The following is a 16,609-nucleotide window of genomic DNA, read 5'->3' as shown; positions in this document are numbered from 1 at the left end:
GTTGACGAGGGGAAGGGCGGGGGGGGGCTGGCTGGTGGAGCTAGGTTGCATCGCGCGTTAGCAGTAAAAGACCGTAAATGCACATTATTAATGCTTGATAGTGTGCCGAGAGATAATGTGGGGCTGCCCCTGCGACGAAGAGGCCGCGCAAACCCGACAAGCATGCCGCTCCGTGATTGGCCGGCCCAAACGGCCCACGAGAGGCCGCGGCCCATCTGGCATCTGCCCGAATGCCAGATGTCCAGTGCGTCACTGCCTGGAATCATAGGTATATGTTAAGGATAGCTATATTTTAGGGATAGGTATTGGTTAGGTGTAGGTTAATATAGGATAGGTATTGGTTAGGTGTAGGTATAGGCAGGCACAGAGGTTAGGCATCACAGGGATCAAACCCAGAACCTTTTGGCTGACATATTTCATTAACCACAGGGGGGCCGTGGCAGCTAACAAAAGCAAAGAACCACTGCACTACACTGTTATTCTTACAAGACACGGGGAAGTATGACATGATGTATTCTCTCTAGGCGGACCCCTTGGATGGCGGGGGGAGCGTGTATACAGGGGGCTTCCCGCTCTGCAGGAGCCTGTCTGTGGAGCACCTGCCCTCCAGAGAGCCTGTGGTCAGCGGTACCAGCGCTCTGAGAGACCTGTTTGAGTCCAAGGCCTCACTCCAACCGGACTACGGCAGCAGCCCGAGGCTCCACACCAAACCGGTCATTGGAGGACATCGCCCCCTAGTGGCAGGAAGAAGACACAGCACCTCGGCAGAGAACACAGGCCCTCAGGTAGTGTGTGTGTGTGTGTGTGTGTGTGTCTGTGTGTGTGTGTGTGTGTGTGTGTGTGTGTGTGTGTGTGTGTGTGTGTGTGTTTCAGAGAGAGAGAGAGAGAGAGTTTGTGTGTGTGTCTGTGTGTGTGTGTGTGTCAGAGAAAGAGAGAGAGAGAGAGTTTGTGTGTGTGTCTGTGTGTGTGTGTGCGTGTATATGTGTGTGCTGTCACATTCGAAAACCAGCATGTTAATCATTAAATATTGTATTGATGTTGATACATTTATCATGTTTCGAGTTTCTAACCGTTTGGGTTAATTATTAATTACTATTCAGGCTCATAATAATAATAGCTCTTTATGAATTATGCTGTGCTCCTTGTACTTCCACAGAAAGTAGCCCAGGATGAAAATAGCCGCAGAGACACAACAAACAATGTGCTTCCGGAGACTTCTTTTAGATCGCCCAAGTACCCCCATGGTGAGTAATGCTCCATGAAATCTGACTAGGCCGGCGAGACCGCTGAAGGATTTCCAGGACTGTCGTACGGGTATAAAGGTCAAAACTGTTGTTTAGTCATCCAAACAGTTTTCCTCAAAGAATACAACAGGCGCCATTTAAAATTAGAATCAGGTGGTTTTCTGCTTCTTCCTACATATTTATCCACGTTGTCTATTCCTGTCCTATTTGAATGTTGAATGTTCTTTCTCTCGTTCCTTTCTTCTATCCTTCCTTCCTGACTTACTTTGGTCAAAGTTGTCAAACTGTTGAAACTTAAAGGCACAATGTTTTATAAAGATGCTACATAGCTACTAGTAGCCTACTTTCTGCTTCTTTGTCTGAACCTGACCACACATCAATCTTCCCTGTGAGGTGAAAGCCTTGAGGAACAGCACATAAAAGCGTCTGAAACAAAAGCGTAGAGTGAAGTCACCCGTTCTCAAATTACCGGCAAGCCACAATGTCAAGGCCGCAGTGTGCCCCCGGCAAGCTAGAGTGCCGGCTTAACGGTAATTCAAGTTCTTTAAAATGTTAGCGTCTCATCCTCTGGTGGTCATCCCAGAAAGATAAATACAGAGACGAGTGTGTACAAGCATAGCAATGCGTACGGCGCAACATGCTCAAGATAGACGCGTAGGTGTCGGTGGCGGTAATGACCGTGACGGTTGTAAGCGTCACGCACACCTCGGCAGCCCGGGCTTCGCATGCCTTCATTTCCGAGACGTGACACAGCTCCTGCTGCTTGAGACACGGTTACAACCTCACAACAAACGACCCGGGGTGAGGTGATCGAGGCCACAGTCCAGGTGTGGGGATTTGACGTTGTAAGATTAAGGTCTTTCTTGTTCACCTCCTTTATATTTCCTTCATAATAATGATACTACTACTAAAACTACTACTACTACTACTACTACTACTAAAACTACTACTACTACTACTACTACTACTACTAAAACTACTACTACTACTACTACTACTAAAACTAATACTACTACTACTAATATACTACTACTACTACTACTACTACTATTACTACTACTAGTAGTAGTAGTAATAGTAGTAGTAGTAGTAGTAGTATTGGAATACTCGGCCGAGTATTCCAATCCAATAATGATGTGGAGCACCAGGACAGAAGGACCTCCCATTAGGACACGTTTTCAATAGTTAATCCATCTTGTCAATAGAACTTCTTACCAAAGTAGGACTGACACCACGTCAGAAGGTGAGGTTGTATTAATATTGGATTATCTTCCCCGGTGACATCACGTCCAAGACGCACCATTGGCCCATTATAGATATCTGACAGGGTTGCCGTGGGAATGGGAGGGGAGTCCCCCACCCACCTCCCCCTTCCTCACCCCCAACGTCGGGGCCTAAAGGAGGTGATGGACTCAGCTGAGTAGACCGTCGCCATCCCACCCTCCCAAAAATAGCCCCCCCCCCCAACCCCCTGCCCCTCCCTGACCTGAGCAGCAGCTCTGATAAAAATCAGCTGTCACTGGGACCAGTAGACCAGAGAGAGCTGACACTCAGAGACACAGAGAGAGATACAGAGAGAGAGAGGTACACTCCCCAAGAGACACACACACACATCCGAGTGGAGCAGCTGGAACCGCTCTGAGGCCAACGCCACCCAGGCTACAGGATCTATCAGGGAACTTTATCGACGCGCCGAGATTAGGTTCAGCACCACGCTGGGAAGCACATATGTGAGTATTAACGCCCAGAGTTGTGGAGGGAAGCATAAATGCTTTTTGTAGAATAACTTTTTGTTATTGATAAAAGTTTAAATTTATAGATTATTTCATAAGAGTGAAGTCAATTTGATTTATATACAATTCATTTGAGTAAAATTTGTTTTATTATTATTAATGAATTTGTATAAATGTTTTAACATTTATTTAGTATTCCTATTTATTCAGTGTCATGATCAGAGTTATTTAATATGGTGCCCGAATATTGAGAGGACCTCTACAGGTCGGTTTCTCTGTGCCCCAGGGTGTTCTTGAGTAGTAGGGTCTTTAATTGTGTTTTATTGAGTGATCAGGATAGGCCCAAGATGAATGTTCCACATATTTAGGCAATTTGGTCGGTAATGTACAATAGTATGAGTTTTTATGACCAAGGTCATTGGTTCTCCGGCGTGTTACTCATAACAGACATGAGTAGACATAATTTCCCAGCCTGTAATCCATCTATAGCCTGGAATGGCGGGTCAAACTCAGAGATCAGCCAATAACTGGCCTCTATAGGGTTGTCGTGACGACACAGGGTTACACTACTTGCATAATGTATACAAACAGAGATGCATTGTTTTACCTTGTAGTTTCAGAATAATGGTTAGTGATTATGATTATAATTGATTAGAATATGGAGTGTGATTTGACTTTGCACAATTCACATGGAATCAGATTTTTTTCTCACCAGATTTAAGGGCCACTTTTATATGGGGCCCCAGACCTGATCCCCATCTGATCTCGGTGGTCCTATGCTTGCAGTGTGAACCACTCGGGTCCACCAGATCAGATCTGAGTATTCAGGTCACTGATCTTTGAATCTTTGATCTGCTTTTTGGGAGGTCTGGCCACCAGTGGGAGGGGCCCCCGGTCCTCAACATGGTGGTGGCTTTTCATTGCAGTCTGTGAATGTGCATTCAGGCAGGAGCAGCTGATGGTGGTAAAGGTGGTGGCCCAGATAAATACCAACTGGATTTCCCTGTCATTTGGACAGCTGTCGGTGGCCCCGAAGGGCCCATCGCATTACTATGCCTCACGTTACTGAGGGAGAGACAAGGGGCAGGGGCCCCTGCTGGGGAACGCAGTGCTGAGGCTAGTAGATGACAGTTGACCTGAGTATTTCTCTTTTAAAAAGCCTCTGGGGAGTACATGGCTAAATGGGGAATATCTTAACAGGAAGCCTAGTGATGGAAACTCATCCTCAAATCAGTCTTCTGAACGTAGAAGAACCAAAGAGCATATCCCCTTAATCTCCGGAATTTAGTCAAGGATCATTTCCCACTGATGGTTTATTTGGTCCATCTTGCAGGAAGTGCACATTTGCTTTTGCCCTGTACAGCACTTTTAGATTGCTAAAATGAAAAGCACTTTATAAATAGACTATTACTAAACTTAAGTGAATCAATGTTTTATTAATTAGCATTAGCAACAGCACTTTACGTTGGCGTTAACTGATGATAACAAATGATGGAACCCTGGGTCTTACAGGGGTTTATGACATCCACACGGGCCCACATGCAGCTCATTCTGCCTGCTCACCCAGCTATGAAAATGCTTTAAGTCCCGGCTCGTGAGAGGCGCCGGCCGTAGCTGCTGGGCCTTTGTCCTCATACAGCTTACTGCGTAAAAAATGAGAGGCTAGCTAAAATGTGGACCATTACTCACACACACACACACACACACTCACATACACACACACACAGGCACACACACACACATACACATACATATACACAATCACAGGCACACACACACACACACTCTCATACAAACAGGCACACACACAAACAAACTCTCACATGCACACACACTCTCTTACACACACACACACACACACACATACATATACACAATCACAGGCACACATACACACACACACTCTCATACAAATAGGCACACACACAAACAAACTCTCACATGCACACACACTCTCTTACACACACACACACACACACACACACACACACACACACACACACACACACACAGACTGGGTCACTAACCTCCCCAAGCCAAAGTTGGGGGCTGTTTTTAAACCTCCCAAGTGTTAAATATTTCCTTTTGTCTGGTGTCAGGTGATGCTCGTTCATCATGAGATACAAACCCATGTCAACAGTTTTTTCACTCGTGAAACAATTAACCATTTTGCCTATTATTTTCCTTTCACGTTGAAACACAGCTTTATTTCAGCTCGCCGTGATTTGTCTTTCTCCCAAGAACGATAGGGCGTGTTCGTTTCGGTCGGATTGAGCTCTATCACAGGACATCACTTCCGCGGCTCAAGTTTGTTTTCCACCGCGTCAGCCCCGCCGGTCGGACATTCCTCCGGTGAGGTGTTGACAGTCCGGTCCGGCGGGGAGCTCACAATAAGCGACGCGCGGCGAAACAATCACGGCCGCTCCAGCTGAGCCAGCAGTTGCTGTTGTGTTTTTTCCAGCCCGTCCTCCTCTAGGGTTTCACACTCCGGTCCCTGGCTGGTGCACCCGCGGCCAAGAATCCCACCAACTGCCGCCGTGTGTTGGCTCTTTTACCGATAGTCGCGGTCATATTGTTGTTTAATGTTTTATAAAAAAAGAAATACTCCGAAAGCTGCTCGTCATTACATACACTACACACTTACACTTACACTTTAAAAACAATTTCCCAACTTTTTCCTCCACAGACTACACACAGACTTTGAGAGGAAGAAATTCTACTTTAGAGAGTTCTACTTTAGACATTTGTCGTGGGAAAAATGAGTGTGGCGGATTAAGTCGCAGATAGGTTAAAAAGGTAGAACGTTAAAACAGTTGACAATGTTAAAACAGTTGCCAAAGTGGCGGTTTGCTGTGGCGTGGGTTCGACACCACCCCTATCTCCGTCCACTCCAGTGGGTCCGCTTCTATTTGGGGACATTGTTTAACCCACTTGGGTGGAGAGTACTTGTGTCTACGGCTCTGTAGGGACCATGGCTTACAGACACAGAGAAGATAACAGACATTCCGGCATCCCTAAAAATACTACTCGCTGTCAATGCACGCCCGAAGGGCACGATACGCGTTTTAATAATACCTTTTATCGACCTAATGCGACATGTAAACCATTTATGATGACAGGACACTGGAAATGTTTGAAAATAATGACATATTACCTGCAAAAATATATATAAAAGAATAATATTAATGCACAATGATATCAATGACATTTGGGAATCAAACCCCCAACCCTGGCAGTGTTGATGCCATGCTCTAATGACCAGGTCACACTGGACCACAATTTTCAGTTTTCACAGGCCCCCAGTGGGATCCGAACCTGCTGGTCACGCTACACAGTGCTCCGCTCAGTCTTAAATCAACTGTGATAAATATGAAACGTGTTTGTGTCCCCGTCTCGCAGAAGGCCAGAAGACTCAGCGCCTGACCCAGAGAGACTCCCGGGCCCCGTCGAGACCGGCCCAGCGCAGCACCCCCGGCAGCGCCTCCGTCAGGGACAGATCGGCACTCTACCTGTCCCGAGTGGCAGCGACAGACTGTGCAGGAAGCCCAGCTCCGCCCGTGAGTTCCTCGCATAGCTGCCATACCTACAGCCTCCCCGAAACGGGGGGCCGTGGCACACTGAAGGGGGAGGAGGGGGAGAGTGTTGGGGGAGGCATGCTATTCTTGGTCACAATGGCCGTCAGTCCAACCTATTGTACTTCTAATCTGCGGTGCTCTGAATTGTTGGCCCTTTATTTCGCGGAGGTTTTACCTTCCTGTTAAGGCACTGATTTATTTAGTTTGTTACTTTTTTCCTTGCTTTATGTAGTTCTGGGCTAGTTGGTTTGCTTTTGTTTTGATAACTGTAATACTAAGTACTTGTTGTTTAACGTAAAAGTCAATAATGAATGAAGTATTATTATTGAATCATCATCCGTTTTGTTCTCAGGAATTCCTTGGCACTTCAGAACCGAGACGTAAAGCCAGCAAGGTATTGTGTACTACTCATGATTAATACTAACAAACGTGTGTGGTTGTGCTGTGTTTGTTCTGTGTAGTTCACTCCAAATAACGTAGAATGTTTCCACTCTTTCTTCTATGCCATCACTTCTAGGCTTTAGAGCATGTTAATCGTCCAATATCACATATTCTTTTAAGCATTGCAATGCAAGATGCATAACATCCTTCATTCAGTCAGATTTACAGCACATGATACATTGTTTTTTAATTTAGTTGTATGGATTTGTATTTACTGTTAGATATTTTCTATATATTCAATAATATAAAATGGTATGGATTCATCTTGGGACCAACAAAATAATACAATTATATAAAATAAAGGCAATTCAATACAAATAACTTGCATCTACCAAACAAGCAAAAAGTTGAATCTCTGAATGAAGATAATAATCGTAGAGACCAATGACACACTAACCTAAATGTGTCCGCACCTTCAAGCGTGATCAATGTGCGTATTTGTCCAACATCTACTAACGGCTATGAAGTGTTGCTAACCTTGGCAAAATAGAGGATGCTGTGTGGTGTGCAAAACATGAAAGCAAGCAAACAAAAGACAAGGTAAAGTATAGCTTAATTGGCTTCATGCATGGTAATGTAACGCTTGACATATATTCAACCATACAACGTGTCCAAACAAACATTGGAACTAACCTGATCTCCTCTTTCTTTATCAACTTCAAGATGGCCGACGCAACCAAAAAAGTCATCGTTTCAGAATCGTCTCACAGTGATGATGACCTGCCTCCTCCTCCACCTCCGCCTGTCCCTCCCCGACCCCTGGACCATGAAGGCTGTCCATCTCTTGCCAGCCTTCCCGTGCCCCCACCCAAGGAAACCTTCTCCACCTTCTACCAGCAGCAGCAGAAGAACGAGATCAAGAGGCTCTTCAAGCACATCCATCCCGAGCTACGAGACAACCTGAACGACATGGTGGATGACGAGCTGGTGGAGGCCCTCCACTCTGAGTCCGCCGAGGCTGGGGACGGTGGCTACCAGGCCGAGGTGCAGTCCATGAGGTGGATCTTTGAGAACTGGACTCTGGACAACATCGGCGATCCCCACACGACCAGGAAACTGCTAGACGAAGAGGAGCTCAAGGGCGGAGACGTCAGAGGCACCTCCTCCGTGTTCCAGCAAGTGGATGGCACCCAACAAGGCGCCTTTGCCAGAAGGCAAACCTCTGTGCGAGGGGATGTGAGAACCTCGACGTGGCTGTTTGAAACTCAGCCCATGGATGCGCTGAACAAACTCAGAACAGAGGAGGGCGAGCTGGTGGAGACCGTCTTAAAAGAACCTGTCGAAAGGGGCGATGTGAGAGGGGCACGGCTGCTCTTTGAGTCCCAGACGCTGACCGACCTGGGCCGCTGCAGCTCCATTGAGGACTACAGCTTCCTGAAACTGAAGTCTGAGCTCCAGGAACAAAAGGGCGACATCCAGAAGACTGTGAAGCTGTTCCAGGCGGATCCATGCTGTGCCATCAAGGACAACAGTGGCAACATGCATGAGGTCAGGTCCATTTGCAGAGAGGAGATCAAAACTGGCAGCACCAGCACCGCTCGCTGGCTGTTTGAAACCCAGCCGCTGGGCACCATCAACAAGGGGACGGATGGAGTTAAGATGATCCGAGGTATATCACTGGAAGAAGGCCAGAGGGGAGGAGTGGACAGCAAGAGATGGATGTTTGAAACACAGCCACTGGGCATGATACAAGAAGGGAAGGAAGAGATGGGAGCATTTGAAGCATCTGTGGAAAACAGAGGAGAGGCTGATGTTGGGGAAACCAAAAAACGTTTTGAGTCCCAGCCGCTGGCGATGCTAAAAGGAGACTCCGCTGAGAAGATTTTGGACAAGGAGGAAGTACTTGGGGGAGATGTCAAGACATCTCTTTGGCTGTTTGAAACTCAACCCATGGACAGCCTCAGTGAGAGCTTAGAGGTCGGACGTTTGCAAAAAATAACCCTCTCTGCAGATGAACAAGGAGCAGTAAAAGGCACAAAGCAGATGTTTGAAAACTACAGCACAGCAACCAGTACCTTAGTCAAGGAACAACAGATTGAAAAGGGTGATGTGAAATCATTCAAAAACCTTTTTGAGACAATTCCCATAAGCAACATAACTCGTAGTGATGAGAAAAGTGACTTACGGGAAATTAATATCACAGCAGGAAATGTTAAGGACAACAAAGCATTGTTTGAGACCACTCCTTTATACACTATAAAGGACTCCTCAGGCAATCTCCACGAAGTCACAACAGTTAGCCGAGAAGAGTTAATCAAAGGCAACGTCCAAAACTACAAGTGGTTGTTCAATACAAAACCCCTTGACCAATTTACAGAGGGAAAAGAAAATGTTGAGGTCATTAAAGGTATTACTCGAGAAGTCGATTCAGCAGATGTCAACATGGCCAAATGGCTATTTGAGACCCAAACTATAGATGGAATCCATTCCAAATTCAATCAAACAGAAGCCAAGTCTTCTACCAAAGCAGAGCAGCTTCAGAAAGGTGACGTTAAGACCTGCAGATGGTTATTTGAGACACAGCCAATGGACATTCTGTATGACAAATCAGAAACAGTTAACAACAAAGATGCCATAGAGAACACTAATGTCAAATCCTTTACTTGGCTTTTCGAATCACAACCTCTAGCCAGTGTCAAGGACAGCGAGGAGCAACGTTTAAAGTGCGTAATGGCACAAGACTCTGTGAAAGCAGAGGTCGGTGTCAAAACTGTGAAGCGACTCTTTGAAACAGAGACTTTAGATAGAATCCGAAAGGACACCAATATAGAAGGGGATGCCCGGTACGTTAGCCAGGTGGATGTCCAGTCTGGAGATGTTTCACGAGTGAAGGAACTTTTTGAATCCCGCTCCCTTGACGAAATAGGTTCAGAGATGGTGATGGCAACCGACTCACAGGATCTGGGTGAGCACATTCCGGAAGGATCTGTGCATAAGTTCACATGGATGTTTGAGAACCGTCCCATCAACATGATAAATGAGAAAGACAAGGCTCTAGCAGACACGCAGACAGTCAGTGAAGTGGAGGGTGGGGATGTAACCAATAAGAAGTTTGTATTCGAGACCTTCTCTTTGGACAAGATCCACGATCAGCCTTTCGAGGAGAAGTCTGCCTGTGTGGAAAAGCCTGAGAGCAATGTTGACGTCAAATCCAGCACCATGATATTTGAGTCTCAGCCCCTTTACGCAATCAGAGACAAGGAGGGCCAGTTTCACGAGGTGACCACTGTGAAGAAAGAGGAGATTGTGAGCAGCGACGTAAGGGGAGCAAGATGGATGTTTGAAACAAAGCCCCTTGACGCAATCAAGGCAGATAATGAGATTTATGTGATTCGAGCTGTCACCCAAGAAGATGTCAAAAAAGGCGATGTGAAATCGGCCAGATGGAAGTTTGAGACCCAGCCATTGGATTCCTTCACCAGCCCAGATACACCCGCTGTCGCTGACGTAGAGGACATTGTAGGAAAAAATGTGCAGCTTAACAAGCAAATCTTTGAATCAGACCAGGCGACCCACAAGAATTTTGTTAGAATGGTTAGTGTGACAGATGTACAGCAAGGTGATGTCAGAACCTCCACCTGGCTCTTTGAGAATCACAGGATTGACAGTCTCAAAGGGGACTCCGAGGAGCAAGGCACAGTAAACACTGTCCAAAGAGAAGACAAGGGTAAAGGAGATGTGAAACGTAGCACATTTCTCTTTGAATCACAGCCCCTGGACAAGATCAAGGAGGCTAACGATACCCTAGTGCCCAGCGTTGAGGAAGACAGACCAAAGGCCGATGTGAAGAGCACCACTTGGCTTTTTGAAACCACCCCGCTAGACAAAATCACAATCAACAGTGTTGCTGAAACCCTCACCCGTCTCCATGAGCTGACCTACCTTCACTCTAGTGGTATTGTAATAGAAGCAAGTGAGGTCAAAAATGTTACCATGGCAAAGTACCAGCTTGAAGAGGGTGTACAAATACAGAATGAGGAGGTTATTGAGGGAAACATCAGGAACATCATGCTGCAGTTATTATGCAAACCAACACTTAAGCCTCAGATCACTCTCATCAGAGAGAATGAGAAAGGGGATTTGAACACTACAGTGGTAGAACTTCCTGTCAGCCAGCCGACAGCGGCCACCAATCCAGAGGGAGATCAAAGAGTAGTTATTGCACAGATGATTGAAAGCTTACTTATTCACACCAAATCTTTCAAAAAGGGGATCATCATGCAAGAGTGTGCTGGGGGACATGCAGAGATGACTGTTTACTCGCTTGTTCACCACAGTGAAACCAAAACCGAAAGCCAAGATATAGAATGGAGAGGCATCAAGTCCACCATCGGAGATCTCATGGCAACTTCCAGTAGTCAAAGGACTGCCACGTCCTGTAGAATAGATGAGAATGAAAAGGGTAATGTGAACTTGTACAAAAGTTGCATTGAGAGAGGAGACCTGCAGTACCTGAAGAGTCTTCAAACTGAGCTTTTGGAAGAAGACCAGTGTCAAAGCCCTTCATCCAGAGAATGCATTGAAATACTGAGGGGAGATATCAAGGAAGCTCAGAGAAGTCTCTATCAGCAGAAAGACCTGGTGGAGCGGACCATTTGTGATGTGCTGCCAGGGGACGTAAAGAATGTCAAGAAGGTGTTCACATCAGATTGTGCCTATGATGTTGACATCCCGAAAGAGGAGATTATACCTGGTGATATAGTGACAGCAAAGCAACAACTGGCAGTGAAGCAAAGAATGATGATGGAAAAAGAGGAGGTTGTGGCTGGGGATATCAAGGCAACAATGCAGTCTTTGGAACGTGCAAAGCAACAGAGCATGCACGTGGAGCGTGAGGCGATAAAACCAGGAACCATCTATGACATGGACCTGTCCACACAAGGCCCTGACATGGAAGAAGGCCAAACTCAGAAAGAAGAAATTGTTTCTGGGGATGTGAGAGCAGCCAAAAGATCCCTTGAAATGGCCAAGAGCCAAAGTATGCACATGGAGCGTGAAACGATCGTCCCTGGAAAGATATACAACGTCAAAGTCTCGGCACAAGAGCAGAGCTCCTCAACAGTTACAGAGACGCATTCTTCCTCCAGAGGCCAACAGATCAGAACAACTTACCAAAAGGTCAGTGAAGCCATGAAAAGCCAGAAAAGCCATGATGCATTTCCGTCTTGTGAAAAAGATGAAGTGTCAAAAAGTGCTGTTAGGGCGAATTGTTGTGCCAAAGATTCACCGTCACATCCTGTAGAACAGTGTGAGGTTCAGACTTCAGAAGAAGAGGCTGAGGTTTTTAAAGGAGATGTGAAGGCAACGATTAGGTCGCTGCAGAGCGCAGCGATGGAGCACAAGCTCCCAGAGAAGGAGGATATTGTAAGAGGTAACATGCAGTTGGCCCTCCAGTCTCTTGAGAGGTCTAGGGTTAATGTATCAAAGGGAGACTATAAGACAGCAATGATATACAGGAATTCAAGCAGAGGATGTTCAGGAAATTACCAGATTGTTAAGAAGCAGGGTGTTGTTGTGTCCATGCCTCCCTCTGACACTGAACTGTCTCCTTCGATTTCAGTAACTTTCGAGGAGCAGCCATCTGTTTCAAGACAGAATGCAACAATCCCAAAACCTGTAGCAATTCAAAATGGAAACCCCACATCTTATTGCTGTGAAGACAAAACTACACCCAAACTCCCTCAAAAGGCATGCGAGAAACCCCATGGCCAGAAGCCAACTCTTGCACCAAAGCCAGAATGGACAAAATCAGCACAGAGTATGCAGCCACAACCTCGGCTTGAAGCATATTTTCCCAATGGTGAACAAAGCCCTGTTATACCACTAAATACCAAGAACAGCGTTCAGACTCCAACTGTATCGTCAAACAACCCACAAAGAACCAGAAGACATGGCATAATATTCCCTAACAGGGAAACCCCAAAGGACACATTTATTCAGAAATCTATTGATGAAGCAACAGAGTGCTCTGTTGAAACTCAGGCTAAAGGAAATGTAGCAGAACCCAAAAAGGGCACTCTGAGTGAAACTGACACAGAATCATTAAGTTCCGAAACTAAAATGGACAAAAATGTTGTACGGAAAATAAATGCAGCGGAGGAGATTCAGAAAAGCATAGAGAGTTGTTCAGAAGGAGGTAGGGATGAAATTAGTATGGGTTTTCAAACAGCTCTCCAGAACTTTGGGAGAAGAGAGAAGCAAAATGATGTGTCTGCTCCCATTTTATCTAAGAATGTTAAAGTAGTTAATGGTATCATTGGGCAAGAAAGGCAGACCAAGCAAAGTACTGCAGCCAAAAAGAAATCAATCGTAAGCGTTTCATCCGACCATTGCAAAAATCATTTGCAGGAGGAAGCTGTCAACATTCCAACAGATACATGTGCTGTCCAGCCAAATGCCCTGAATGGTGAAGAACAAAAACAGCCAGAAGAGAAAGTTGTTTTCAGGAAAAAGAAAGCAAAAGAGACTGCGGATCAGCGACGACAGAGGCTCTCGGTCCACAAAGACGAGATCATGACAGGAAACGTGCAGGCAGCGATGGGGATTTTTGAAAATTTGAGGAAACGAGAGGAACTAAAGATAATCCTTTCTCAAGTGAAAGAGATGGAGGGCGATACCAGCGATGTAGACGTTGGATCTATGAAGAGGTTATTTGAGGATGTCCCTGCTTGGATCGCCACACCGAGCAGAACCGCCAGGAAAAAGACTAGGAAGGAGGAAAAGAAGGTGGAAATGGAAATGTTTGATGATGACCTGGAGAGCACCTCATCAGTGGAGACCGCATTCGAAGATCTGGAAAAAGCCAGCAAGGACATAATGGACCTGAAAGAACAAACATTGGCGAAGCTCCTTGACATCGAGGAAGCCATTAAAAAGGCTTTATACTCCGTCTCCAGTTTAAAATCTGAAGCTGACATTGCAGGGCTATCGGGTCTGTTTGATGAATCTTTGAAGTCTGAACAAAGTTTCCAGCCTTCCAACAACATCAGGAAAATTAGCATTGTGTCCAGCAAGGCTAAACCCCAGCTCAATAAAGAGACAGGTGAAGTGTTTGAGAAAAATAAAGATGCAAGCCCTTCAAAACAAACCGATGGCACCTCTGAACAAGCACACCGTAAACCCCTGATTAGACAAAGCAGTGGGCCATCCTGCCCTTCCTTCATCTCCATTCATTCTGCAGCCAGAAAGAATGCCGAACAACCAAAGTCACCAATGTCAACATTCAAGCCTAAAACAGAGGGAAACTCAAACGGCGATCTCAGCCAGACGTCAATCCACTTCCAAAGCCCCGCTACACCGAGACGCAAGGTCAGTGTCCTGGAAGTGAAGACTGTTCCAGAACCTCCTGTTGGAATAATCGGCACCAAAACTGTCAGCGAAACATATGAAGAAACTGATGGCTTTGGAAATTCATTTGTTTCCTCCAAAACATCCACAGTTGTCACCAAACAGTCAAACAGCAAGGCATCTGCGCTGTTCGATGTTTTGGGCAGCCCTGGAAGATATGAAGTCATGACCTCCCCGATGATGCAAAGAAGGAAATTTTCGGAAAGTGGGCTGAACAATACAAAAGAGGAAGGCACAGTCTTTGTAACATTTAGCCAACCAACTGCAAAGCACTAAAAAGCACTGCTTTCCCTTTTAATAATGTTATGCAATCTTTAACATCAACGTCATATGATATATTCCTTTTTCGAATGAAAGCATTAAAATGTTAACTTATGTCCATGAATTATTTTATACCATGATTATATAGTAAAATGTTAAGTATTTTTTTTTTTTTATAAATCATTTTAAACCAGCAGATATGTCATATTGTTTATAAGTCAAATAAATGTGTCAAGTGACTAAGAAGAATCTGCCTGTTTTTTGTTTTTGTTTTTGAGCATTTTAAGAACACCAGTATATCATTGTACTGGGTAACTACCACAGTACTAGAAGACAATATACAATTATATAGTTATCAAGAAATAGATATTAATTGTATTATAAAACACAGACAATCTTTACCATCAGTTAAAAAAAGGGAAATTAACCCAGAAAATAAAAGGATGTCTACAAATTTTCAGAGGTTGGCACTAATTACCTCTAACCATTAAAGAAAGTTTGTGGAAACTGTCACTTGGAACAAATACCAAACACACCCATATAATAGGTAGCTAGTAAATATTTGGAGAACAAACTCAAGCCAACAATCATCAGAGTAAGAATGGTTAGAATGTAGACAATACAATAAAACAAAGTGCCTCCCAAATAGTATCAAATGTACTATGTGTGTAAGTTATTTTTATATGAATGGACATTCTGAATGACTTAAACTTTTAGGAGAAGTAGCTAAACAGTGGTTGTCATCCTGTAGTTCCAGCTTCCCGCCAAGGAAATGTGTTCAGCCTGTTTGACACCAGTCTACCCAATGGAGAAAATGGTGGCCAATAAACTTATCCTGCACAATAAGTGTTTCTGCTGTAAACACTGTCAAAAGAAACTGAGGTGAGACTTCTAGACATATAATTCACTTCAAGTCTTAATCAACTGTAAATAAACTGTAAATAATTAATCAATTTGAAAGATAATATTCTCTCTGGACTACTGTTTACGATTATTCTACACTGATACTAAACGAAAATTCTTAGTTGATGTAAATGTTATGGTTCGGTTACCAAATCCAACTAAAGTGTCTTAAGTGAATCGGTTAATCAAATCATTCATTCAAATCATACCCTATCCATTGACTTTTAAATTCATACATTCTTAACAAAACTATGCTTTATTTAATTACAGCTTGCACAACTACTCGTCTCTTTATGGAGAGTTCTTCTGCATCTTTCACTACCAACAACTATTCAAAAAGAAGGGAAACTATGATGAGGGGTTCGGACACATGCAACACAAAGACCGTTGGCTTCAGAAAAACACTAAAACAGATGAACACGATGCCAAGAAAGTCCCTAAAATATCACCGTTGCGGTCAAATGTGGCTGAGGGCTTAGAGTCCAACAGTAATGTTTTATCCACCAAATCAGGCTCCCAAAATCAATCGACCGTAAAGCAACCCATTGATATTAGGGACAGGAAGAAGATAATTTGGCCTCCACAGAAGAAACCAACAATTTGTAGTGTTGCACAGCAGTCATATATAACCTCCAAAATACCAGAAAGCGTGACAACCCCTGCTTTTTCAAATTCTACCGGGACTTTCAAATATAATGACACTGACAAAAAAGAATTGAAGATGGCTAGGGGACAACTTGAGGACACAGAGGGTGAAAGGAGTTCAAGGTCCTCAATTTCAGGTGTCAATGAACCAGTACATGCGCAGCATATTAAGGCACCTGATAATCTACAGGGGAAGGAAACAAAGTCCTCTATGTTTTCAAATAAACAGGAACTTAAACTCAGAGAAGACATTGATTCAACCGTGGTGGAATGTTCTTCACCTTGCATAGGAAAGGACATGGCTATCACTGACCATAATACAAAGGACTTAATGATGAAGGTCACCACCATAAACATTGATCATTCTATGACTCAAGATCAGAAAAGTACTTCAAGTAAAACTAAGAAAACCGTGCGGTTTGCCCCTAATGTTGTTGAAAGCAGCCAGTCACCCTCAGAT

At 44.6% G+C, this 16,609-nt stretch overlaps 1 protein-coding gene across 3 annotated transcripts; it reads left to right on the top strand.

The window, feature by feature from the left end:
* Positions 1-1,037: 1,037 nt before the first annotated feature.
* xirp1 (xin actin binding repeat containing 1) lies at positions 1,038-14,786 on the top strand. Of its 3 annotated transcripts, XM_084480960.1 has the most exons (5): positions 1,038-1,244; positions 6,377-6,534; positions 6,905-6,946; positions 7,657-12,111; positions 12,554-12,691. In XM_084480960.1, exons 1-5 carry the CDS (start codon positions 1,124-1,126, stop codon positions 12,554-12,556), a joined length of 4,779 nt encoding a protein of 1,592 aa, XP_084337086.1. In that variant the 5' UTR covers positions 1,038-1,123; the 3' UTR covers positions 12,557-12,691. The 3 variants fall into 3 exon arrangements, with proteins under 3 accessions (XP_084337086.1, XP_084337084.1, XP_084337085.1); XM_084480958.1 differs by having other exon boundaries at positions 7,657-14,786; XM_084480959.1 differs by lacking the exon at positions 1,038-1,244 and adding an exon at positions 2,854-2,974 and having other exon boundaries at positions 7,657-14,786.
* The last annotated feature ends 1,823 nt before the right edge of the window (positions 14,787-16,609 follow it).

Source organism: Micromesistius poutassou, assembly GCF_964030765.1.
Source record: "Micromesistius poutassou genome assembly, chromosome: 16".
Taxonomy (NCBI): domain Eukaryota; kingdom Metazoa; phylum Chordata; class Actinopteri; order Gadiformes; family Gadidae; genus Micromesistius; species Micromesistius poutassou.
Note: the sequence above shows the minus strand (reverse complement) of the source record. Positions and strands in the feature narration are given on the sequence as shown.

Coding starts and splice junctions, on each gene's coding strand:
- xirp1 (XM_084480958.1), top strand. CDS start 1,124: ATGAATTATGCTGTGCTCCTTGTACTTCCACAGAAAGTAGCCCAGGAT. Junction 6,535..6,904: donor CAGGAAGCCCAGCTCCGCCC/GTGAGTTCCTCG, acceptor TTTTGTTCTCAG/GAATTCCTTGGCACTTCAGA. Junction 6,947..7,656: donor CGAGACGTAAAGCCAGCAAG/GTATTGTGTACT, acceptor ATCAACTTCAAG/ATGGCCGACGCAACCAAAAA.